The sequence below is a fragment of the Crinia signifera genome, chromosome 8 (assembly GCF_055691185.1).
Source record: "Crinia signifera chromosome 8, ASM5569118v1, whole genome shotgun sequence".
Classification (NCBI taxonomy): domain Eukaryota; kingdom Metazoa; phylum Chordata; class Amphibia; order Anura; family Myobatrachidae; genus Crinia; species Crinia signifera.
In genome coordinates this window covers 41,028,461-41,054,686 of record NC_139224.1, presented here as the reverse complement: position 1 = coordinate 41,054,686, position 26,226 = coordinate 41,028,461, and the positions used below count along the sequence as shown (strand labels likewise).

The following is a 26,226-nucleotide window of genomic DNA, read 5'->3' as shown; positions in this document are numbered from 1 at the left end:
GGCAACCAGAGGTTCATTTTGTACCAATGTACCAAGAAACTATTCCAAGCTTAAAAAGATCCAATGCCCGTGTCAATCAAAGCACATTCGCATTGTGGTTATGGTGTACTAGATCTACAATGTCTAGGTCTAGAGTCAAAAGGTTGACCACTATTGGTCGACAGGGTCAAAAGATTGACATGGTGAAAAGGTTGACAGTCAAATGGTTGACAAGGTCAAAAGTTTGACAATCATAAGGTCGACATGGTCAAAAGGTTGGCATTCAAAAGGTTGATATGCAAAAGTCTATGAAATACTGCCTGTCGACACATGCCGGCTCAAAAAATATATAAAAAACTTCGACCGTTTCATGTAGACCTTTTCCATGTCTGACTGTTGACATTCAGCCTGTTGACATTTTGTCCATGTCAAAATTTTGACTGTCGATATGTTGACCATGTCAACCTTTTGACTGTTGACCAATAACTGTCCACCTTTTAACTGTTGACCAATAACTGTAGATCTAATAACTGCATAACGTGCATAGTAACATACAGTATATCTGCCTAAATAACACTTTATCTTATAGATCAAGGGCGTAGTAACTACCATAGGTGCAAGGGGTGCAACTGCTATGGGGCCCAGAGCTGAAGGGGGCCCATCTTTGCTGTCTATATTATATGTGCTTTATATATATCAACCAAACCCCTTCTTTTTCGCACTAAATTCTGCGATATTATTAGTGTGCTGTCTGTTTCCACAATACCCCTGTTGGCTAAGGGGAGTTAGAAAAGATACGAGAACAAGTGTGGAATGGCGCACTTCTCACCTTCAGTCCATAATATATTAAACAAAGTCCATAACTTGGTGTTATTCTCTTTATTAAAAGACAAAACGTTCTTTTTTTTACCCAACGTGTTTCGCCCAACAAGGGGCTTCCTCAGGGGTATCAGCTTTCTAGAATAACGTTGTAGTAAAACTACAAACAAGGTGGAAGGTGTGCGATTCTTTCCTCTAAGCCGAAAGAGAAGGGCACCCAGCCTATGCTACTGTCTCAATCAGTTGATACTGGCTCGAAATGGCCCCGCCTCTGGTAGTAAGAGTTGTTTTGGGGTAATAAATGCGGGTATTCAAGTGGTCTCGCCCATACGATTGGTCATCTGGATACGTCTTCACTTGTCTGGCTCAGCAAGAATAGCACTCATCTGAGCTCATAGTCTGCTAAAAGTTATCCTCTATTGGTCAGTTACATTAATCCAATTATCACATTTTGAACTCCAGGGACACATACAGTACTGTATGAATAATCATATTTGCCCATCAGTCACAAGGATAAGACCAGTCAATATCACTTACTTGTATGTGAGCTGCTCAGGCCCTACAAATAGGTTCACACGAGTCAGGCCAGTGCGGGTACCGAGGAAAGCAATTTCAACATCTTTGTCTGAGTTTCTGGAAAAGATTCAGGTAAAAATCAGGTGCCATTTACATGGTAGTAAAGGGTATCAAGCACCCCTACACTATACAATCAGCTGTTCTTAGCTTGAAAGAATATTGATGAATCTGCAGTCTAAGGGGGGTAGTCAATCCTGGGTCATGACTGTCGGGACGTCACAACGGTCATGACCCTGGCCTGTTTTTGGCCTGCTCGACTAAGATTCGGCAGACAGGATTCAATGCCTGCCGAGCGCCGAAAATGGGGCGCGAGAAACGGCCGTGGATCATCGAGATAGGTCCGTGAGCTCGGCAATCTACGTCCATTCTCGGTAGAAAGGGCTCGACTGCTTTTAAAGTCGAATCCATTCTGCTGAGATGCCTGTTCAATGCTGTTGGGAAAGACAGCTTTGAATATTTCCTCCATCAGGAATAGCGGCGGGGGATTGAATACCCGCCCTTAGAATTCACTAGGAACCAGTTTCTCATTTCTCAGCATTATCACAAGTCTCTGTGTGAGGGGGTCCTCTCCACACCCAGAGGCGTAGGGAGGGCGGAGCCAGTGGAGCACACGCTCCGGGCGCATGCGGGGTGCAGGGCACCGCCCCCCCTCCGCAAATGAGCCGGGACTTGGGAGTCCAGGCCAGGGACTGGGAAGAACTGTTTTTCTTTCAGCACTATGAGGCAGAAGCCGCCTTCAACTCAGCAGTGTACAGCCTGCCAGTGGTGGACTATGGCGCCGGCGGCAGTAACAGGGTCTCCGCCCGCAGGATGTGACAGGAGACAGTGAGTCACACACAAACAAACACCCCCCCCCCCTGCCTCCGCACATGCCCAGCAGCGGCGCGCTGCCTGCTAGGAGCACCATAGTGCTGGCGACAGTGACAAATCACCCGCCCAGCAGCAGCGCGGTGCATACCGAAGCCAGGTTGAGACACACAATCCCCCCACCCAGCAAAAGCGCGCTGCCTGCAAGTAAGGGCCCCATAGTGCCGGCGGCAGTGACAGCCTGGGCCCCTGCCTGGCAGCAGAGCCAACCACCCGGCCAGCAGCATTGTGAGTCTGGAGCTGGCAGCAGCAACTGCTAGCAGTACCAGCCAGCGGTAAGCTGACCTTTGTTGTGTGTTATGGTGCTGTGAGCAGTGGTTCCCTGAAGTAAGTCCGCATAGAATGTGATATCGTCGTTATCCATATTCCCTGGATAGAAGGGGTGTGTGTGGGGGGTGGGGGGGTTGGGATGGTGGGGGTTGTACTGTTTTTATGTAAAGTATGTATGTGGGAGGCACTGTATGGATGTATGAGGTAGGAAGGTAGGAAGTATATGTATGTGGGTGGCATCTGCATGTATGTATGAGGAAGGTAGTGTATGGACGGGATCCCTATGATATCCCATCTATTAGAATGCTGGTGGTCAAAAAACTGACCCCAGCATCCCGAATCTGAGAATCATGACAGGTGTTCCGTAGCACCCTTACCCTCTTCCCCTACCCTCCTAACGTTCCCTTGCATCAGCCTAACCCTTTCCCTCCCCACTAGTGCATAAACCTAACCCATGCACCCCACTTCCTAAACCTAAGCCCCTCTTTGAAGTGTCTAAACTAGTCCCGCAGCCTAACCCTGACCTTCCCCTGCAGCCTAACCGTAAGTTGCCCCACTAGTAGCTAAACCTATCCCCCTTTTCCCAGCCTCCCGCTTACTCACAATTCGGGATGCTGTCTGTTGGCATTCCGGCCCCTATGTAGTTCCAGCACCGGTCTTCTGAAGGCAGTCCCGATGCCATCGTCGGTATACTGACATGCTGGCATCAGGATCGCCGGGATGCTGACTGTATGTATGTATGTATGTATGTATATATGTATGTATGTGGGAGGCAGTGTATAGATATATAGGTGTATGTATATATATATATATATATAAGAAAGGTAGTGGATGTATATATGTATGTATGCATAGATGGATGGATGGGAGAAGCAGTGCATGGTATGTATAAATGAGAGACAATGAAATACAAAAGAGAGAATGTGTGTAAAGGGGGAGAAATAAAGATAGAAATGCAAATATGAGAGATGAGATAAATATACAGTCCTACCCCACTGCAACAGATGGAAGCACAGTAAGTGACCAATACCCTCCGGGTGACCCCATCCCCCTCCCTGGCTGCAGCAGCGTCATCATCACGTCACAAGTGCTGGCTGTAGCCTGGAGGAGGAGGGCTGTTGGGCCAGATAACTGACTCCTCATCAAGGTGGATTTTAGTTTTTTTATGTAAAAAATATGGAACTCTTTGTGCAAAATATGTTTAAAATGTGAAGCAATGTGGGGGTACTGCAGCCTGATAGTGACAGTGACAACACATGTTAGCCATGCCCCCAATTCATTACCGGGGGGAGGGTGCAAAACATGCCCTTGCTCCGGGCACCATGGCACCTAGCTACACCGCTGTCCACACCTCTCATCACCTAGGAATAATTGTCCATTCTATAATGCTTCCTGGGTGCATTATCATTGAGTGTCAATGGCTCAGAAACTACCAGAAAGGTGATACTGTAAGTATGTGTATTACTGAACCAAATAATAAACTTAATGTATATCAAACCCATGACCTCAGTGCTGTGTGGCAGTAATGCTAACCATTACGCCATTCATGATGCCCTACCCATGCATTTGCTGGTCCTTTGTGTTGGCCTGGCAAGGAAAGGGATTCTTTCCGATGGTCACCATGGTAGCACAGTGGTTAGCATTATTGACCATGAAGATATAATACTCCATGATAAGGACCATGTTATCCTTCCCTATTACAGCTGTTTTTATAGGAATAATTAAGGGGAATCCGGATGGCAGATCAATGGGGCTGAGGTCAACAATACCATGGTTGACTACTAGAGGTCGACGGTGTCTAGTTAGACTTCTATACCATGCCTCCTGGCGATCCAGCGTCACTGTCTATGTAGACCTGGTCGACCAATTATAGACGTCTAACTAGATGCCATCAACCTCTAGTGGCTGATCATGGTATTGTCAACCTCAGCCCAGCCCATCCGCTAATCTATAACTATTTACAGAGAGAGTAAATACTACATCACACATTTCTTTTTAGTAAAACCTTCATTGAAAATGAAGGATAACACTAAACATTATAATGCTCATTTCCCATTCTAACATTTTAAAATCAAGATATCATTTTCATTATATCAAGTGCAAGTAAGTGCACGTGTCAGGATCCTCTTTTCAGGTGCAGCATGTGGTGCTGCAGGCAATTAGACAAGCAATCAGAAAAGTTGTATATACTGTAAGATATTTAAGTGATCTTCAAGCAGTGAAAACACACACAAAATATGCAGCTTGTGCCACATTCAGCTGCAAACCTTGGTGAGTTTTACAAGTGGAATTTGGCCCTAAGAGTTCCCAGTCCTCCTGCATCCCAAAGCAGAAGGAATAGATTATCATCTCAACTCTATTCATAGACTATCAATTCTTCCTCTAGTAAATGCAATGTAATGTGGGGTACGCACCAGGACGATCTGTGTTCGATTCCCCTAATTTTCATCGTATGACCGATTGCATGTAAAAAGTGCAGAATTGTACCTGTTTTCAGTAAGATTCCCTCCTGGACCTTGTTAAAACCCCTGATATATTTTGAAGTTTCAATCATGTCACCTGTTTCCTTTCTCTGCTTCAAACTGTACATGTTAAGATCTTTTGATCTTTCTGGGTAAGTTACAGATGGGGCCGGGCTCTTCTTTGCTGGCGAATTGCCAGAACGTCACCGCTGGCGATCCGCCAGCAGCCCGGCTCGCCATCTGACTGAGACGCGCGTGCGTCTCATGCACACGCGCGTCTCAGTTTCCGTCGGCGGTGCGACGGGAACCCTGTCCGTCTCCGCTTCAGGGATGAGACCTGCCCCATCTGTATGTGATGTAGGTCATGTACTATTTAAGTTACCTATCTTTCTACACTCTCCAATGTGTGACTATACTTCTGGAGATATGGCCTCCAGAACTGTACACAGTACTCTAGATGAGATCGTACCAATAACCTATACTCACTATAATCTAAATATGCTATGTCTATGGTCACTTTCTTGATATATTAGTTTAGTACAAGAGTAAAAAAAGTAAATAAAATTTGTTTGGTATGATCTCCCCCCAGTTTTTGATCCTGTAAATTGTTGGTTTTAAGTTATTTTACAACTCATTCTTTTAATAGTGTTCCAATACTTTCCCTACTACTAATGTAAGGCTTATTGTAGTCACTCACTTCTTCCTAGCTTCCAATTTTGTCCAAAGGTGCAACATTTGCTCTTTCTCAGTCCCCTGGAATTGATCCTATAGCTATTGACTGGTTGAATAATTTTGTAAAGGTACTTGCATCCACATTATTTTTATAAACGTCATCGCAGCTTAACTGTTACCCCATTGTATAGTGACTACTGACCAAAAATTATTATTTAGATGATCTGCTATTGTTTGTCTCCCTCCACCAAACTCTCACTCTATCTCAGCTGCCATTTTTCTGAGGTCCAGGATGGTCCCCCTTTTACATACACTCACTGCTACTAGGTTGATTTGGTAGAAAAGTCGGTACTTGTTTCCTAGCACGGCCACAAATCTTATGGATCGTGTACCTTTAGTTAAGGTACACGATCCATACGATGGACCCGATTTCCTTTGAAATCAGGTCCATTTGGCCGGCTAGGACAAAATATCGGGGGCATCGCGTCGGTCGGGACCGTTAACAATGGTCCCGACGCGACCGACGCGATGCCCGCGATTTCCCCATAGGCTTCAATGTTAAAAAATATTTTAACATTGAAATTGTGTCGGGAAAGGTAAAATATCGGGGGCATCGCGTCGGTCGGGACCATTAACATAGGTCCCGACGCGATGCCCCCGATTTTTACATAGGCTTCAATGTTAAAAGATTTTTTAACATTGAAATCCTGAAAAAATGTGAAAAATGTGAAATGGGCCAATATGACCCATTTCACATTTTAGATGTCCCCGTCGTCACCCCACGATAGACGCCAACCCGAAGCGTGGCGAGCGCAGCGAGCCCGCGAGGGGCGGCGGTGCGCGTCCTCCGACCTTTTCATTCCCCTACTATCCACGTCGGCGTGGAGTTGAGAATAGAATAGTGTGGCGAGCGCAGCGAGCCACCGAGCCCGAAGCGTGGCGAGCGCAGCGAACCCCGCGAGGGGATGCGGATACCTTCACAGTTATACGCGTCCCCTCGCGGGCTTCACAGGTGTCCGTGGCGACGCGGACACCTGTGAAGTCCGCGAAGGGACGCGTTTACCTGTGAAGGTTTCCGCGTTCGCTCGCCACGCTTCGGGCTCGGTGGCTCGCTGCGCTCGCCACACTATTCTATTCTCAACTCCACGCCGACGTGGATAGTAGGGGAATGAAAAGGTCGAAGGACGCGCACCGCCGCCCCTCGCAGGCTCGCTGCGCTCGCCACGCTTCGGGTTGGCGTCTATCGTGGGGTGGGGTGTACGCCGTGACATTTGGGGGGGTTGGGAATATTTTACATTGAATCCAATGTAAAATCGGGTCCCAGGGACCCGATTTACATTTCATTAAAAAAAAAAATCGGGTCCAAAATCGGTCGGTCGCGTCGATCGCATCGCATGCGACCAAATCGCATGCGATGCGATCGACCCGATTTTTCCGACACGACCACCCCGATGTAAATCGGTGTGGCCGTGCTAGGAAACAAGTACCGAAAAGTCACACAAGCTCTCAGCGACTACTGCTCATTCGCATTATGTATTTCTTTGCGGTTTACATTTATACCATGAATAGGAATTCCATGAAACAAACTCAGTGCGGTAAACATGTAGCTAATTGGATTGACCCTATTACTGTCATCTAGTGTAGTAGAAAGCTGAACTTTTACCCTAATTACAGTGATGGTGATAACTATATACTGTAGTTATAGGAATACAGAGAAATACTTGTACGTACTCTGATTTGTTTAGTGCCAGGCTGGTCCAGTATGCTTCCAGTGGAGCGCTGACAACAGCATCAAACAGAACCTCTTGTATTAGCTCTTTGTCACCTGCCCCCAGAAGACACAGGCCATAATAAGCATGTGGAACATAAACATTTTATGTGACACGTGTAAATACATCAGACTTCAGTACCAATTTATTGATTTGTGATGATTGAGAAAACTTGGCAGATGATTAACCCTTTGAGTGCCTAGTGAATTTGACAAAATAGGTGTGAAAATTGCCAAGCAAACATTTGTATTCATCATAATGACCTGTAATGTTACCTTATATAGGAAATATAATTTTTTTTTACACAACATTTTTTATTTGAATTTATATAACAAATGTGAGCAACGCTGGCATTTTTAGCGAATATTTTGCACATCTCTCATGTTGGCATTCAATGGGTTAAATCAAACAGGTTATGTATAATAGCTTGACAGTAACCATGTTGACATGAGAAAGTCTGTTTATTCCTATATGATAAAGGTGCTGTTTATTCCTATAGGATAAAAGTGCTGTTTATTCCTATAGGATAAAAGTGCTGTTTATTCCTATAGGATAAAGGTGCTGTTTATTCCTATAGGATAAAGGTGCTGTTCCTTACAATAGGATAAAGGTGCTATTTATTCCTATAGGATAAACGTGCTGTTTATTCCTATAGGATAAAGGTGCTGTTTATTCCTATAGGATAAAGGTGCTGTTTATTCCTATAGGATAAAGGTGCTGTTTATTCCTATAGGATAAAAGTGCTGTTTATTCCTATAGGATAAAAGTGCTGTTTATTCCTATAGGATAAAGGTGCTGTTTATTCCTATAGGATAAAGGTGCTGTTCCTTACAATAGGATAAAGGTGCTATTTATTCCTATAGGATAAATGTGCTGTTTATTCCTATAGGATAAAGGTGCTGTTTATTCCTATAGGATAAAGGTGCTGTTTATTCCTATAGGATAAAGGTGCTGTTCCTTACAATAGGATAAAGGTGCTGTTTATTCCTATAGGATAAAGGTGCTATTTATTCCTATAGCATAAAGGTGCTGTTTATTCCTATAGGATAAAGGTGCTGCTCATTCCTATAGGGTAAAGGTGCTGTTTATTACTAGATGATAAAGGTGCTGTTCATTCCTTTAGGATAAAGGTGCTGTTCATTCCTATAGGATAAAGGTGCTGTTTATTCCTATAGGATAAAGGAGCTGTTTATTCCTATAGGATAAAGGTGCTGTTTATTCCTATAGGATAAAGAATAGAATAGAATAGAATTCCTTTATTCGTCTCACAATAGAGACATTTCAGTGTTACAGCAAGGTTCAAGTACAGGTAAGAGTAAGAGTAATAGCATAATAATAAGAACACACATAATAAGATAAGAATAGTAACAATATAACTCAAGAATCTAGGAAGGTGCCATTTATTCCTATAGGATAAAGGTGCTGTTTATTCCTATAGGATAAAGGTGCTGTTTATTCCTATGGGATAAAGGTGCTGTTCATTACAATAGGATAAAGGTGCTGTTCATTCCTATAGGATAAAGGTGCTGTTTATTCCTATAGGATAAAGGTGCTGTTTATTCCTATAGGATAAAGGTGCTGTTTATTCCTATAGGATAAAGGTGCTGTTCGTTACAATAGGATAAGGCGCTGTTTATTCCAATAGGATAAAGGTGCTGCTCATTCCTATAGGGTAAAGGTGCTGTTTATTACTAGATGATAAAGGTGCTGTTCATTCCTATAGGATAAAGGTGCTGTTCATTTCTATAGGATAAAGGTGCTGTTTATTCCTATAGGATAAAGGAGCTGTTTATTCCTATAGGATAAAGGTGCTGTTTATTCCTATAGGATAAAGAATAGAATAGAATAGACTTCCTTTATTCGTCTCACAATGAAGAAATTTCAGTGTTACAGCAAGGTTCAAGTACAGGTAAGAGTAAGAGTAATAGCATAATAATAAGAACACACATAATAAGATAAGAATAGTAACAATATAACTCAAGAATCTAGTAAGGTGCCATTTATTCCTATAGGATAAAGGTGCTGTTTATTCCTATAGGATAAAGGTGCTGTTTATTCCTATAGGATAAAGGTGCTGTTTATTCCTATGGGATAAAGGTGCTGTTCATTACAATAGGATAAAGGTGCTGTTCATTACAATAGTATAAAGGTGCTGTTTATTCCTATAGGATAAAGGTGCTGTTTATTCCTATAGGATAAAGGTGCTGTTTATTCCTATAGGATAAAGGTGCTGTTCGTTACAATAGGATAAGGCGCTGTTTATTCCAATAGGATAAAGGTGCTGCTCATTCCTATAGGGTAAAGGTGCTGTTTATTACTAGATGATAAAGGTGCTGTTCATTCCTATAGGATAAAGGTGCTGTTCATTTCTATAGGATAAAGGTGCTGTTTATTCCTATAGGATAAAGGAGCTGTTTATTCCTATAGGATAAAGGTGCTGTTTATTCCTATAGGATAAAGAATAGAATAGAATTCCTTTATTCGTCTCACAATGGAGAAATTTCAGTGTTACAGCAAGGTTCAAGTACAGGTAAGAGTAAGAGTAATAGCATAATAATAAGAACACACATAATAAGATAAGAATAGTAACAATATAATTTAAGAATCTAGGAAGGTGCTATTTATTCCTATAGGATAAAGGTGCTGTTTATTCCTATAGGATAAAGGTGCTGTTTGTTCCTATGGGATAAAGGTGCTGTTCATTACAATAGGATAAAGTTGCTGTTCATGACAATAGGATAAAGGTGCTGTTTATTCCTATAGGATAAAGGTGCTGTTTATTCCTATAGGATAAAGGTGCTGTTCGTTACAATAGGATAAGGCGCTGTTTATTCCAATAGGATAAAGGTGTTGCTCATTCCTATAGGGTAAAGGTGCTGTTTATTACTAGATGATAAATGTGCTGTTTATTCCTATAGGATAAAGGGGCTGTTTATTCCTATAGGATAAATGGGCTGTTTATTTCAATAGGGTAAAAGTGCTGTTCATTCCTATAGGATAAAGGTGCTGTTCATTCCTATAGGATAAAGGTGCTGTTTATTCCTATAGGATAAAGGGGCTGTTTATTCCTATAGGATAAATGGGCTGTTTATTTCAATAGGATAAAGGTGCTGTTTATTCCTATATGATAAAGTGGCTGTTTATTTCAATAGGATAAAGGTGCTGTTCATTCCTATAGGATAAAGGTGCTGTTTATTTCAATAGGATAAAGGTGCTGTTTATTCCTTTAGGATAAAGTTGCTGTTTATTCCTATAGGATAAAGGGGCTGTTTATTTCAATAGGATAAAGGTGCTGTTCATTCCTATAGGATAAAGGTGCTGTTCATTCCTATAGGATAAAGGTGCTGTTTATTCCTATAGGATAAAGGGGCTGTTTATTTGAATAGGATAAAGGTGCTGTTCATTTCTATAGGATAAAGGTGCTGTTTATTCCTATAGGATAAAGGTGCTGTTTATTCCTATAGGATAAAGGTGCTGTTTATTTAAATAGGATAAAGGTGCTGTTTATTCCTATAGGGTAACGGTGCTGTTTATTTCAATAGGATGAAGGTGCTGTTTATTCCAATAGGAAAAAGGTGCTGTTTATTCCTACATGATTATTGCAAAGGAATGGGGATGCGCGAGTGTGTGAGACGCTCACGCGTGCCCGCCAGATGGAGCACCTCTCCACCAGCCTGGCGATTCCATCTGGCGATTCCCTGAGCTGGCTGGGAGGCACTCCATCTGTATTTGACACCTGAGCACGTGCAGCCTCAATTAGTGTGCTGTGTCCATTCGGGACTTTTCTAATTGGACGGTAATGTATGAAGAAATTCTTAAAATTGTGATAAATCCCCCCATGTATCGATTACAGCTTTGTCGACCTTTTGTTTGTGTTTACATTTTGACACTGTGGACCATATGGTGACGACCTAGTTACTTTCCACATGTCTAATGGATACTGGATACATGATAAATTGTGCTACCAATACTGTCTTTATCTCATACCTTAGTAAAAACATGTTAACAGACTGGGCAATTAAATATAAACCCCCCCCCCCCCCCCTTCCCGTCCGACCGTCTGTACTCACAATGCAATGATGGCTCTTTTCCTGTGAGGTATTTCTTGATAGCTTTTAACTGAGAGAGATGCCGGTGTTCCGGTTGCAGGTCAGTGTTGCAGTAAGTCCTACAAATAACACATGGTTAGTTGCATAGGTGTGCGCAGAACATTTTATTATGGGGTGCACTGTCAAAGGTGTGAGCCTAGCATCACCTATTGGGAGTGTCTAACATCGCTCATTGGGTGTGTCTAACGCAGCCAATCAGGCATGTCGACCATCATCTATTGGCACTCACTGCAATATAAAACGTCTCTCAGTATCCTGCCTATTTCAGTTTTAATCTTCTAACTACTCTGTAACAGTACATGGAAATAAAGTCAAAACCTAGATGGATGACGCAGGTATTGTAGTGATATGACAATGGTGTAGTACAAGTAACAATGCAAAACGCACATAATTGATTGATGGGCGCTTCTTTTAATGGAATACAGTTCTCAAAAGTAAAAGTCTTTGGTAAAAGGTATTGCTAGCAGCAGAGGTGTTCATAAGGGTGGGCACAGCATTAGGGGGTGCCTGTGCACCCCTAACATTCAATGTGCGCACACCTATGATTAGTTGTCTGACTTTATTCTCTCTGTATACATACAAAATACTGTGTAGCGTAGCACTGACTGGTGTACCTACCATTCATCAGCCAATGATACATCGGGATGTTCTAGATCATGTAAACCTGGAAGCAGAAGATCACAATAGTATAACAGCAATGTGCATTATGTACTGATGTATATTATTATATACAGTATTATATTATAAGTATGTGTAGAAGAAATCTAACCAATGCAATGGTTGAACTGCCTTACAGATTAGGTTTCTCCATTATAATCATATTAATGTTTAGTGGAATACTATGCCTTTTAGACTGGTAGGTATATATCATTATTCATACAGACGGATACGGTCATTGGGTCACCAGCATGTCGGTCGACAGTCATTAGGTCAACATGCATTTAGGTCGACATGAGTCTAGGTCGACATGCAGGAAGGTCGACATGAGTCTAGGTCGACATGGGTTAGGTCGACATGGGTCATTAGGTCGACAGGGTCGTTAAATCGCCATGGGGTTTTTCACTTTTTTTGAGCCGACAGGCGGTATTTCATGCCCTACCATCCACTAGGGCGAGGTGTGAGAATAAAATAGTGTGCCGAGCGTATCGAGCTACCGAGCCCGAAGCACAGGGTAAGGGACGTGGTTGGATGCGGTGCTATGTTTCAGTGTTCATGTCGACTGTGTTGACATTCGGGACAAAAAATATGTGAAAAAAAACAATGTCAACCTTTTGACTGTCGACCGAATCCATGTCAACCTTTTGACTTAATGGCCCTGTCAACCTAGACTCATGTCGACCTAAATGCATGTCGATCTAGACTCATGTCAACCTAAATGCATGTCGATCTAGACTCATGTCAACCTAAATGCATGTCGACCTAATGACTGTCGACCAACTTGCTGGTGACCTAATGATCCACACCCCATGCAGAGACTTCATATCCATCATTGAGCACTGGTGAATTCTGACAAACACTGTCATTATTTGGGTAGGCAGAATCCTCCGACCCACCCTGCACTCTCGTGAAGGACATGTCTGAGCAGATGAGGGCATTCTGTACATGTATGGACCATGAACCTGTTAGAGGAGGAGAGCAGTATTGCAAAGTCCCCAATATGGCTCCTCCCGGGGTGATGCTTCATTCCCTTACCAAGATGACTGCCAGTACTACTACTGTTCAGATGGGGCGCCATCTTGTTACTGTGCATGAGTGACATAATTAGGTTTACCCTATTATCCCTTTAAACAAGGAACGCTGATGAATTGAACAGTTTCTGTGGCGGAAGCAGTATGAAATCCCGGCGGTCGGGATCCCGGCGTTCAAAATCCCGACGCCGGAATCCCGACCGCCAAAATCCCGACAAGGGGGGGACGTGGATCGCCCCCCCTTGCGGGCTCGCTGCGCTCGCCACGCAGCGGGCCCGGTGCCTCGCTATGCTCGGCACACTAATTTATTCTCCCTCCAGGGGTGTCGTGGACACCCCAGGAGGAAGAAAGTGTCGGGATTTCGGCGGTCGGGATTCCGGCGTCGGGATTCTGAAAGCCGGGATCCCGACCGGCGGGATTTTAACTGCATCCCTCTGTGGCACACTTAAACCAGGTGAAATGCATACCTGAAGGTAGCCAGCCACAGAACCAGTGTAATTCATGAGTGTCCCAGTTTAACCAGATAGCCTGGTAAGCCTAGACATGGTGGAAGATGGATGTCTTTCCCTTAACTCCAAGAAAACGATTGGTGATCTATCTGTCAACCAGTTTGACAGATTACGGCTGTACCATAACTTGTTTAATGTGCAACACTGCCTGTTTAATTGAACTGGACTTGTCCTTGGATCTATTATGATTCCACTGGCATGTTCATTATGGATGTGGTCAAACTCCTGGCAGTAGACCAAGAGCGAGATCCAGATGGTTAGTATCTCAACAGATCCCGTAGGTAAGTACACTAGAAGAAGGGTTAAGGTTAGGCTGCGGAGGGAGGGGGTGGATAGGGTAGGCTGTGGGAAGAGGAGGTAAGGGTTAGGCTGCCGGAGAGGTGGGTTAGGATTAGGGGTAGGGTGAAACCGGGATCTGTTAGGATTCCATTGCCAATCTTCTAACTGTTGAGTTCCCGACTGTTGGGATTTAGTACCCAACTAGTACATTACTATTCCTCAACTGCCTACACATTTCCTGCAAAAACCAGCTCCAGTGATCTCAGAGTAACAAGTTGATATGACAAATCTAGAGGCATAATGGAGAATAAAACTTAATTCATATGCATACTGTACTTGCTAATATTCATATATAAACATGAGTGTGCTCAGCCATACTGTTTATCCTCAACCATGGTAAATGGTAATCAGCCGATGACAACTGAGGAAAAACAGTTTTGAAATTGTGTAGTTTATTGGGGATTCCTTACATTAAAAGTTTGCTTGCATCACACCTACTAAGTATTTCATTGCTTTATATAATAAAGTGACAACATAATGTCATTGTCCTCTTGTTTTCTACTGACAATACTGTACTTATTTGTTTCTGCAGAGCTATCAGCATGGCAGTCCCCACTTATGTTAATAAAAGTAATGTGTAATGAGAAAACAAGGTACTTCCTCATCTTTGCGGCCACCGCTTATGCTACGGAGCTTACTTAGCACTATTGTCTCCTTGCGCAATCGCTTTGTTCGCCACGCTTCGCTCGCCACAACTTTACTAAAGGTAATAGATGGCGGTGTGGACAAAGGAGGGTGGGGTACTTCCTCGTCAAAAATCCTTACGTAGCGGTTAAGTAGCGGCTAACTTAACTGGCGTAGTGGTGGTCGCAAAGATGAGGAAGTACTGAAAACAAATACAGAACTTCAACTGTTTCAGAGCTTAATACTTTTTTTTTTTTAATGTATATATTTATTTATTGCTTTGAATGAGCAAACTTCGTGGAGGAAGATTTCTTAGGAAAGATCAAACACAATTTTCTTTAAGAGAGAGACAGACATTGTCGGCAGATGTTTCCGAGGCTTTGCTGTAGCCCTTACTAGGGGGTCTTGGACAAATTTCTTTCTCCAGTGGAATTCACCAATTTGCTGTAAGTAATCTGGTATCTGATAAGATGCACAACATGCAGTATAGTAAACTAAGATGAAGTCATACAATAGATGGGAAGCTAACACAAAACTTGTTGTCGGTAGACTTAAACAAAAGGGTCTTGATACACAGAAAGAAGAGTCAATAGCTATGGAGTAAAAAATCAAAACATTCAAATGTTATCAACCAAAAGAAAATGGAGGCACCTACTGTACCAGTAACTCCTACAAGACGGAACACCCTCCCTCAACTTTCCTCAACATCTAGTGTTTCAAAAGTTCCTTCAAAATTCACTAATTTACCCCAATGTACCGTATCCCTGCCTGACCATGTCTTCCCTCTCACATCCTTTATCACTTTTTCCATCAAATATCTCCTGCTCCTTCTTCTTCCTTTTAGGATGTAAGCTTAGTGAGCAAGGCCCATACCTCCTATTGTTTCATCGCTCCCCTTAGGTCCACTGTGTCTGCCAACTGGTATAAATTATTACTATGCCAACATCTGTAATTAGGTATATTTGTTATTCTGCTACTCTATGGCGGTTATTCTGGTTGACTCGCAAGGGTGCAAATTCACAGCCTTGCGAGTCCACTCTCATTCTCATGGGGAAATCGCCCGGCCCGCCGCAGCATGCCACCTGCTCGCAATCCTGGGTGCATGTGCCAGACGAACACCCTGTTTGCCATGGCCGCATGCACCCTGCATCTGCAAATGCACAAAAATGGCTAAACGGCTAATGTATGGGGGAGCGAAGGGACCAGAGTAAGGTCCTATTTACCTTGTTCTGTATCTTTGCTCTGTATGGTGCTGTGGAAAGTTTTAGCACCTATAAATGAAGGCGGTGTCACTGGCTGACGGATAGGGTGAGAGGGTAGGCAGTATAGTAGGAAATGTAAGAGGAATAGGACAGTGTAAGAACTTTGTACGTAATGATGAGGCATTTGAAGAGGATCCTGTGGGGGGGGGGGGGTATGGAGGCAGTGGGGAGATTGGCAGAGGAGAGGCATAGACCAGGCAGCATGAAGAAAGGTCAGTCTAGCAGTAGTGTTAAAGAAAGATTGTAGAAAAGAATGGCGGAAGAGAGGGGAAAACTAGAGGAAGAAAAGAAGTTACAATAGACAATACAAGAGATAATGAGGGAGTAAACAAGTGTGTGTTAGCATTGAGGGACCTTTTAGAGAGTGACAGGAGTGGGTAAGTGAACATGTTGGTGGAGTGAATGAGAACAGAAATGAATGGGTAAGACCCGGCTACAATAAAGGAGGAGAGTGAAGAAAGACAGAGAGTTTAGGGTTACACCTGCCGTGAAGCATCAGCTTGCAAAAGCCACTGCTCATTATATATAGCCCATAACATGGACCTTATTTGTATCATTCATAAATATTTTACACTAGTTAAAAGCCCATCAAAATGATGGCTTCTGCAATGTACTTTCACTTTGAGCTGTGACAGTTTTTAGCCTACAAACTCTCCACCCCACCCCCATTCCCTATCTGCTCCTACCTCCAATCTCTGTCTTCACACCTCCTTTCACTTTCTCTTATGTCATCTTTTAGCACACAAAGGAGTCATTTGGTCTGTTGAGTGGCCTCTAGTGGTCAATGGCGATAATTCACCTCATAGAAGTGAGGAATAGTGTACATACATTTCAAATTAAAACAAAATCTGTATGGTAACTATAATTATATCCACAAAACAATTTGATATATTTGATTTAGAAGCACCTTACCGTCTTCGACCGTTACATTTCCTCTGAATAAGTATTTGCCATGTCCTCTTGAAAGAACCACACCTAGGCTGAAAAATAAAAGTGAAACCTGTGCAAGGGACAATTCTTTACCAGCATATTATAAAAGTATTAATAGGCCAACCGGAAAATGTTTGTGCTGAATGGGGCATTGGCCAGTACAGCCTATGTGTACAGTGGCGTTAAGTCAACTTATGTTTGGAAATGTACAGGATGGACATAGCCACATACTTCCATGAAAATAGTCAAACATCCGATGGTTGATGGGGGTTGAAAAATGTGTCTCAGGCATCTCTGAAAGAGCCTTTGATATCCTACAGGACACTTTGCCTGTAAGGAATAGAAATGCTGCAATGGGGGATGAAGTGGACCACTACCGGGAAAATAATCACACTAGGCTAGGAACATTGACAATAGAATACATGTAGAAAAGTGGAATGTCTTCTAATGATTCACCTGACCATACCGTTTCCGGGCAGCTCACATAACCGGATGTCAGCTGCCCGCTCTATTCCCTGGATTTCTGCACGCATATGAACGAGTTGTGTGGACCACTCTTACATACTGTATGTCTGCCCCTTCACCATCATTCGATGGCACCAGAGCGAGTCAACCAGAATAAGGCCCCATAGTTTGTAGTATACATCCTCCTGTCCGAGACAGAAAGGCCAGATATACTATGGGATGAAAGGGCAGGTGACCTAGGTTAGACGTGTCATGGTTGTGGGTGGTTTAAACTGCTGCTAGGTTACTTTAAAGCCCTCAGTTGTGAACCATAGACTTTAATAAGGAACTAGTTTCCTCCAGTTAAGATTTTGCAGATGGCCAGTGAAGGGATGGGAAATGTAAGAAGGCTACCCCAACATTATAGAGTTGTGAAAGGAGGGGATGTCCCACTGTAAGCAAGAAGGCCTCTAGAGCAGTGGTTCCCAACCTGGGGTACTGGTACCCCTGGGGGTACTCTGCTGACCAGTTGGGGGTACTTGAAAATAATATTGGTAATGGCGGACGATGAAAAGGTCTTTTGATGGCTGAAGAAGACCCATTTCCATGGAGACAAACCATGTTGTGTCATATGCCTGACCAGCAATCCACTGGGAGCTTCCCATGCTGCCCTCAGACATCAGCCTTCATCTGCCCAGCACTGACAAAGGTGGAGGAAGCAGCGGCATTAATCCTACTAGTGTTAGCGGGAATCCTGGAGATAGTACACAACCAGTGTCTAGACACAGAAGGGCATGATTCCTTGCTGTATACTACTCCTCCTTAATATAAGGACATGTATAAGGATCCGCATACCGCTAAGTACTGTCCATATTTCAAAATGAGAGGAGGGGGTACTTATCAATGAAAAACCTAATCAAGGGGTACGGGAGAGAAAAAAGGTTGGGAACCACTGCTCTAGAGAAGCCACCATAATTGTGCAAGGGGGACATGTTGCCGTGTAGTGAAGTGGGGGGAAAGTAAAATCTGTTGTGTAGGGTTTTTAGGTTCAACACTCACACCATAGCAGGGCAAAGAAGAGAAGCCATGTGGAAGATTGCTGCACTAAGGACCTGATTCAGGTTTGATCGGTATGGCCCGAATTCAGGCCAGTGACCGATGTTGCGGGTCTGCACTCGCATATGTGTAAAAATATGCACATGCTGACTCGCTGTGTTTCACACTCACCAGGCGATCGCACGGGAAGGGGAGGGAAGGGGGCGGAGAGCGGTCTGGGGCAGGGGAACAACCAGTCTACGATGGGCGTCCCCATGAAAATGCTGGGCATGCAGGTGGGCCAATGTCTGCTCTGGGCGGGCGGCATGACCAGTGGTGTAACTATAGCCCCGCAGCCCCCGCCATGGCGGGGAGGCGCTGAGTAACTGTGGGCGCCGGTCACCGCTGCGGGGCTATGTTACGCTGTGTGTGGCTGGCCGGGACGTGTGGACAGACAGTGCGGCCCCCTCCCCTCCCCCTCCCATCCCATCCGCCCTCACACAGTTAATCACCTCCCTTACCCCTCCTTGTGCCGCCGCCGCCACATTCTCGCAGCGCAGATCTCCAGTCCTTCAGGCTCCGGACCATCTCCTCCTGACGTACAGTGCTATTGAAAACCGCCCCTCAGAATATGGCTGCCCCCTAACAGCAGACAGTTTTTGTAGGGATGCTAGAGGAGGCGGCGGCCTCCTCTAGCATCCTTAAAATCTGTCTGCTATTAGGGGGCAGCCATTTTGTGATGGTATTATTTCATTAGCACTGTACATCAGTAGGAGATGGTCCGGAGCCTGTAGGAGATCTGCGCTGCGGTAATGCGGCGGCGGCAGAGGGGTAAGGGGTGTTTAACTCTTGGAAGACCTGGGGGGGGGGGGCGGCGCCTCCTATAACGGCGGGGGGGGCGTAAAAATCCAAGCTACGCCGCTGGGCATGACGTCAGCACCCGCCCCCTTTTCAGCCATCTCCGACCCAGTTCAAAGTCAGTTCAGATTGACTTTTATCTGCGAGCGGGAGAAAAATTATTTGATGGTCCGCGACAAGTGAAAATACACTGCTTAGCGAGCAGTTCTGAATCAGGCCTAATTCCCAGAATGCCAAGTAAGATCTATCACAGCACCAGCGGCTTCATATTTGACCTTCGCTGAGTTCTGTTGACATAACTTTAGGCCAGGGATGGGAAACCTTAAGCCCTCAAGCTGAACTACACATCCCAGCATATCCTGCTACCATTTTGCTACTTGGGCATGCTAAAACTGTTGCAGGGCATGCTGGGATGTCTAGTTCAACAACAGCTGGAGGCCCGAAGGTTCCTCATCCCTGCTTTAGACCCTGTTGCTCATAGGATTATACCGAACTCATTGTTATGTTTGTAGAACCAGCTTGACGTTTGCCTTGTAAGATGCTCAATGTGTTATTCATTTAGAGATGCTCTTCTGCGTACTACTGTAAGAATACTTATTTTAGTCATTGTTGCCTTGATGTCAGCGGATTCACCCACAGAACTGACACTCATGTTTTTGTGTTGTGCACCATTCTCTTCAAACGACAGATTGTATGAAAATCCCAGGATAACAGCAGTTGCTTCATTTCTTCTACAAGCCTGCGTTCTTCTAGTCTCATTACACATCTGCAGGCACAGGTATAGCTTATGGCCACGGAGCAGATGTGCGTTTACTATTTACAAGCCTGTAACATTCCTCCCAACATATGAGTGCTGTGAGGAGGGACAGTTTTGGGGGGCGTGGTCTAGCAGGAAGGGGGTTTGGCCTGTATATGCAAAACTAACGTAAGGCCCCATCCCGTTTTCACTGCTGCAGGGAGATGCCCAGCAGCTCTGTGAGCTGCTGGCTATGCCCCCTGCCCCTCTGGCTGCAGGAATAGATGCTGAACAGTGTCTATTCATGGGTGACAGGGGGCGGCCCCAGGCGGGACACGGAATGTCCCAAAAAAAGGGATGTTTCCGCTAAAAGCGGGACAGTTGGGAGGTATGCTGTAAGAATGATGGACACCAGGGCTGGTTTATAGTGGGGGGAGGAAGAGGTATATATCAGAAGAAATATGTGGTGTAGCGGGTGCCCTGTATATAGGGAGCACTATATGGAATATAGGGGTTTTTTTCAGACCCGCCCCCGATGTTTTTGGTTTGCCTATGAGCAAACCCCAGGAGCAAATGACTCACACCCGTTGAGCCATTCACTCCATGAGGGGCTGAAGGGGGTGGAATGGGGGCGGCAGCAGGGGAAGGTCCAGGGTTTTATGGACACCCCCATAAAAACACTGGGCGTTCCCCCCCTGCAGATGTAAGCATAGTGTTGCCTGCTTGGGGTGGGTGGCTGACATCACAGGACGCCAGCGCCCGCCCTGAACTCAGAAGACAGCGGGCGCTCGAAAAATCAGTCTAGGCTTCTTAGCGATGGCTGGAGAAAACATTCGATGGTGAGCGACGATCGGTCAGATGCGAGGGGATGTGTTACCGTACACATGCACTTGCATGTTAGAGAGGGGATTTGTGCGGAGGGGGGAACGTCTGGCCGGGCGGTATGTACATGTACGCTAGGCTGCGAACATCCGCATCCAACAAAAAGGTCTGAATCGGGCCCTTAGTATGTGGTTGAGGATGCAGGATATGCAAGAGGATGGGTGCAGTGTATATATGGGCAGTATATGGTGTGTGTATATGGTACACTGTACAAAGGCGTGTGTGTCCTGAATGGAGATCTGTCTGGCGCCCTTCATTGGCACCATAGAGGTGAGGAGCAGCATTATATATATATATATATATATATATATATATATATATATATATAAAAAATAGGTACTTGTTTAGTTTCACGGCGCCCGATAGATTGGATGCGATATATCGGATGCGACATCGGCAGATATATCGGATGCGATATCGGCCGATACATCAATGCGATCCGATGAGATTTTTTACCTGTTCATAACCCCACTATCCACTACGCATGGAGTTGATTTTATTTAGTGTGGCGAGCGCAGCAAGCCACCGAGCCCGAAGCGTAGTGGATAGTGGGGTTATGAACAGGTAAAAAATCGCATCGGATTGCATCAATATATCGTCCGGTATCGCATCCGATATATCGGGTGCCGTGAAACGAAACAAGTACCTATATATATATATATTTATATATATATATATATATATATATATATATATAAATATAAGCACACACACAGAATATTTAGCACTGATATACCTAAATGGTGTCCCCTTGATATCTGTGTAGTAGTAGTCGTTTGTCATCACCAGCACTCGTTTCTGGAATGGTAAAAGAGACATGGCAAGACATATACAGTATACAGTATTATTGATGCCATTCATAAATATAACAAGGACGATACAATCTACATTTGGTAATCTTACCCCTTTGTCCACTGTCTTTTTCACTTCCATGGTAAATTTTCCTGTTTTTCTATTCACCATTGCATTTCTTAGCTTTGAAAAGAAAAAAAAGTTACACTTACTTTCCTTCTTTCTATACGGGAATATGAGCCGAGATAATTATGTAACAAAAATGTACAAATGTAAACCATACATTCCCGCTGCCAATAAGTGAGTAAATAGGAACTCTGAGTATGCTGATGGTTTGGAAAGGAAAAAAGTAACATTTATTGGGGACACCCAAGTAGAAGAAAAGTGGCCCTCATCATGACCTTTATAACTGGGGTCATGGGGTAAGCACATTCCCTTATTTGGGTATGTGACACAATACTGACCAAGCCAATGTGCCAGTATACTAAGACTTTATAGTGAAGACTATGTGGCCAATGTGCCGTTTACCAGCAAAAAGCAGGGAATCTGCACCAATTATTGGATCAGTACAAATGGTGTAATGGTTACTGCATCACAGCACTGGTTCTATTCCCACCATGGCCCTGTGTGGAGTTTGTATATTCTCCCTGCGCTTGCGTAGGTTTCCTCTGGGTACTCCGGTTTCCACCCACAATCCAAAGATATACTGGTAGGTTAATTGTCTCCCAACAAATTAACAATAGAATGTCTGTGTGTGTGTACATGTGGTAGGGAATATAGATTGAGGGCAGGGACTGATGTTAACGGGCAACTATTCTCTGTAAAGTGCTGCGGACAATGTGTATGCAGGTGCAGGCTTACTCCGCCCCTTTCTTGACCACATGGGCAGCTTCTACCTAGAGCCATATTATCATGGACAGGTAAGAAGCTCCCAGCTGCTGTACCCCCACATCAGGGTCTGAAATGTATTCAGTATTGAGTGGCTTGGCACTAGATAACATTGGTACACCCACATTCACCTAAAGGCTTGGCTGGCACTAAATAAAGGTGCATACACACTTGACTATTTGCTCCATGACCAAACAATATAACACATACACACTAAACGATATCATTCCGTGATGTCACTGGGGTCCCCGCTCCCCAAGTTGTTTGATGATGTGTCAAATTAGTTGTCTTCCAATAATAAATGCTTTATGAGGAACCGGAATTTTCAGCTATAGCCACTGGCTTAACTATAGCTCCGCAGACCCCGTGGTGGCTTGGAGGTGCTAGGCAAGTTTGGGTGCCGTTGGGTCAGCGGAAGCTATTTTAGGGCAGCCGCCGGATCTGGTGCTGCCCTGCCGGCCCGCCGGGACCATCAGATACTCCTTTCTACAGTCTTGGCGCTCCTCCTGATAGAAAGTCACTTGCAAAATGGCCGCCTCCCTCACAGCAGATGGTTATTAAGGATGCTAGAGGCGACTTCCTCTTGCATCCTAAATAACGGTCTATTCTAAGGCGGTGGCCATTTTAAAAAGTGACATTCTATTAGGAGGAGCACTGGGACTGGAAACAGGAGTATCTGCTGGTCCTGGCAGGCCGGGAATGGACCGGGCGGTGGAAAATACATCGGTGAGGGGGGCACTCAAAATGTAGTGGTGGGGGCGCTTAAATTGTAGTTCCGCCACTGGCTATAGCAAATACCTTGACAATAATTTTAATTTTTATTTTGCATGAACTTCGATAACCATTGACTGATGCAGAAAAATAATATCAGTTACATTAATTGCAATAATGGTACAAAAACATCATATTAAGAATGGGAGGATAACATGGGAATATTCTGCACATTTACAGATGTTAATGTAACATACTGCCTATTATTCTTTAGAACACTTTCCCCCCTTCCCTGCTACCATTGGACCCCACCGAGCCAGAGATACAATTTTCACACAATACCCCATTCAAACACTGCACGGTAACAAGGCTCCAAAGGGTCTATAAAAATGGACCCTGCAGCCGAAACTGTAACTCGCAACCGCCATTTAAGCTGTGTCTCCTACTCTACTGAATGAACATTTACCAGAAATGTTTCTCCCATCCACAAATGAGATCAATGTTTATTAGCAATTCTTTGCTGCGCTATTATGAGTCTGTACATTCCCTCACACCTATAATTTTTGAGTTTCATAATATTTTATGTGCAGCGCTTAATTATGGACGCCAGCTCCATCATTAAAACAGCATGGGAAGCTTTTTGAAATCATCAATTAAAGACACATTGTTTAATGCAATTTTCAAGTACAAAGGCTTTACTGAGGCCAGGTAATAAATGCTGAAAGTGAGAGAGGAACAGAAACGGGATTCGGGCAAGAGCGCATAAAAACAGAAAGCCTTTGTAAACAAGGGAAAAAATCAGTATGGCGCTTCGCAGTGATAGGTACATTTTACATGCAGACCATTGGATCTAGCTAAGGCCCTGGTAGGTACAGCTTCTAAGCTTAAACTTCTAGTACTGTCTAGTACTTCTAAACTTCTAGTACTATGAATCGCGTGTGACTGAAAAGCATGACAAAAGACAAAGGGTGGGATGTACTAAAGGGAAAATGCGGTAAAACGGGGGTTTTACCGCATTTTCCTATGTACCATTACCCGTCTGCCCCGTCTCCACCGGGCAGGGTATCACCACCTCTGGGTGGCGATAACCTATAGAAGCCTATGGGCTTCTATCGCCGCCTGCTGCCCGCCGTCTGCGCGACCCCCCTCCCGTCCTCCATCGATCTCCTCCTCCCCCAGCAGGTGTCACAGTTGGGAGGACATCCGGCTGCAGGGGGGAGGAGGAGACGCTGGGGACACTGACAGCCGCCGGGATGTGACGGAGACCCCCGCACACCACATTACAGGTATCGTGGGGGTCTCTGTCACCGCACCCCAATGCTCGCATTGCGGCGGCTGGGTGGCGAGGGGCGGTGATGTATATTAATTAGTGGTGGGCAACAATTCAAATTTTTAATCGCGATTAATCGCATGCAATTTTTGCGATTAACTGCGATTAATCGCACTGATAGGCACATACGCGCTGCTTACCTAAAATCTTGTTGCCAGAGGTTCCGTGCTCGTTGCCAGGTGGGATTACATGCGTGTTGCTAAGGGGGATTGCATGCATGTTGCCATAGTGGGTTCCCTGCTTGTTGCCAGGGGAGGGTTACTTGCTTGTTGCCAGGGAGGTTTACTTGCTCGTTACCAGGTAAGGGTTTCTTGCTCGTTGCCAGGGGGTGTTTTCTTGCTCCATGCCAGTGGGGTTAACTTGCTCCATCCCCGGGGTTGCAGGTCCACATCGCTCCCGGAATCCGCACTTCCGGGTAGCGCTGTGTGTGCACTCTGAACTTCCCTGACAGACGCTAGAGGTAAAGGAGCACCTCTAGCGTCTCTCTACTACACAGCCGTGGCCATATTTGGAGGGGCGCTCTGCACCCCTGCGGTGCAGCCCCATCGACCATTCATTTCCCGTGCCCGCCAGCCCCGTTTTCCTGTTCCCTGCTGCCACATCGCCCCCCCCGTGCACCTGCGCACCCCCTCCCCGCGTTAACTGCGTTAAATATTTTAATCGCAGTTAATGTGCCGGCGCGTTAACACGATATTAACGCGTTAACGTGCCCAGCACTAATATTAATACAGGTTGAGTATCCCTTATCCAAAATGCTCGGGACCAGGAGAATTTTGGATAACGGATTATTCCGTATTTCGGAATATTTTAATATTTCAATGATGTATTTTGAAGTATCTTGCATTTATGCTGTATAAACACATAATATACACACAAATATATTTTATTACCACATAAAATACACACAAATATATTTTAATTGTTCAAAAAACAAGGTTTCAAAACGTGAAACAAAATGTGTGTACTATCTCAGCACTGAATTTGAATGCCAAGCAATCATTGTCTTGCACATATATAGTGCCAGTTACATATCATGTCCCCAGTGATGCTGTTACAAATGTCCCCAGTGAGTTTTTAGCAAAAAAAATATTTTTTTTCACTTTCTGGAATGTCCGTATTTCGGAATAATTCGGATAACGGATATTCGGATACGGGATACTCGACCTGTACATCCCGACCCAGACAGCGCAACTTTGCTTCCTTGGGTTTGGGGGAAAGATTGAATGGTTTCTTCAGCACTTGCAGATCTGAGACACCTCAGTGGTGTCTCAGATCTGCAGGCACTCTGTGTGAGAAGTGTGTAGGCAACTGACATCAGCTGCCCGCCCTCGCACCCACGTCATTGCGGAATTACCATGAGAACGCCCAGCTTCTTAATGGGAACGCCCATGAAACGCTGGACGTTCCCATGGACGAATCACCCAGCCTGCCGCCCCTGCCCGTGCTGTTGTGTGCGAGCTCCCAGCGAATAATCTATTCACCGTGGCTGCTTGTACACAGTGGCTGCCCATACGCAGTCGCAAAAAAATCTCCCTCCCCCACATGCGAATGCGCAGTAGATTAAATGACAATCACCCACATAGTATACCTGCAGCTGTTAAAGGGGTTTAGAAGTTGGCATACTATGTGGGGTATACAATCTTTCCCCTGACAGTATTTCCAATTTTCAGAAATA

General features: G+C 44.6%; 1 protein-coding gene across 5 annotated transcripts in view; it reads right to left on the bottom strand.

Moving 5' to 3' along the window:
- CACNA2D3 (calcium voltage-gated channel auxiliary subunit alpha2delta 3) overlaps positions 1 to 26,226 on the bottom strand; it is an 876,035-nt gene that overhangs the window by 226,991 nt on the left and 622,818 nt on the right. For all 5 annotated transcript variants that reach the window (XM_083156212.1, XM_083156214.1, XM_083156213.1 and 2 more), the window contains 7 exons: positions 21,734 to 21,805; positions 21,567 to 21,628; positions 16,858 to 16,925; positions 12,142 to 12,187; positions 11,485 to 11,582; positions 7,377 to 7,470; positions 1,336 to 1,431 (listed from right to left, as the gene is read on the bottom strand). In XM_083156212.1, coding sequence (XP_083012338.1) covers positions 1,336 to 1,431; positions 7,377 to 7,470; positions 11,485 to 11,582; positions 12,142 to 12,187; positions 16,858 to 16,925; positions 21,567 to 21,628; positions 21,734 to 21,805 — 536 coding nt within the window. The remainder of the gene's footprint in view (positions 1 to 1,335; positions 1,432 to 7,376; positions 7,471 to 11,484; positions 11,583 to 12,141; positions 12,188 to 16,857; positions 16,926 to 21,566; positions 21,629 to 21,733; positions 21,806 to 26,226) is intronic.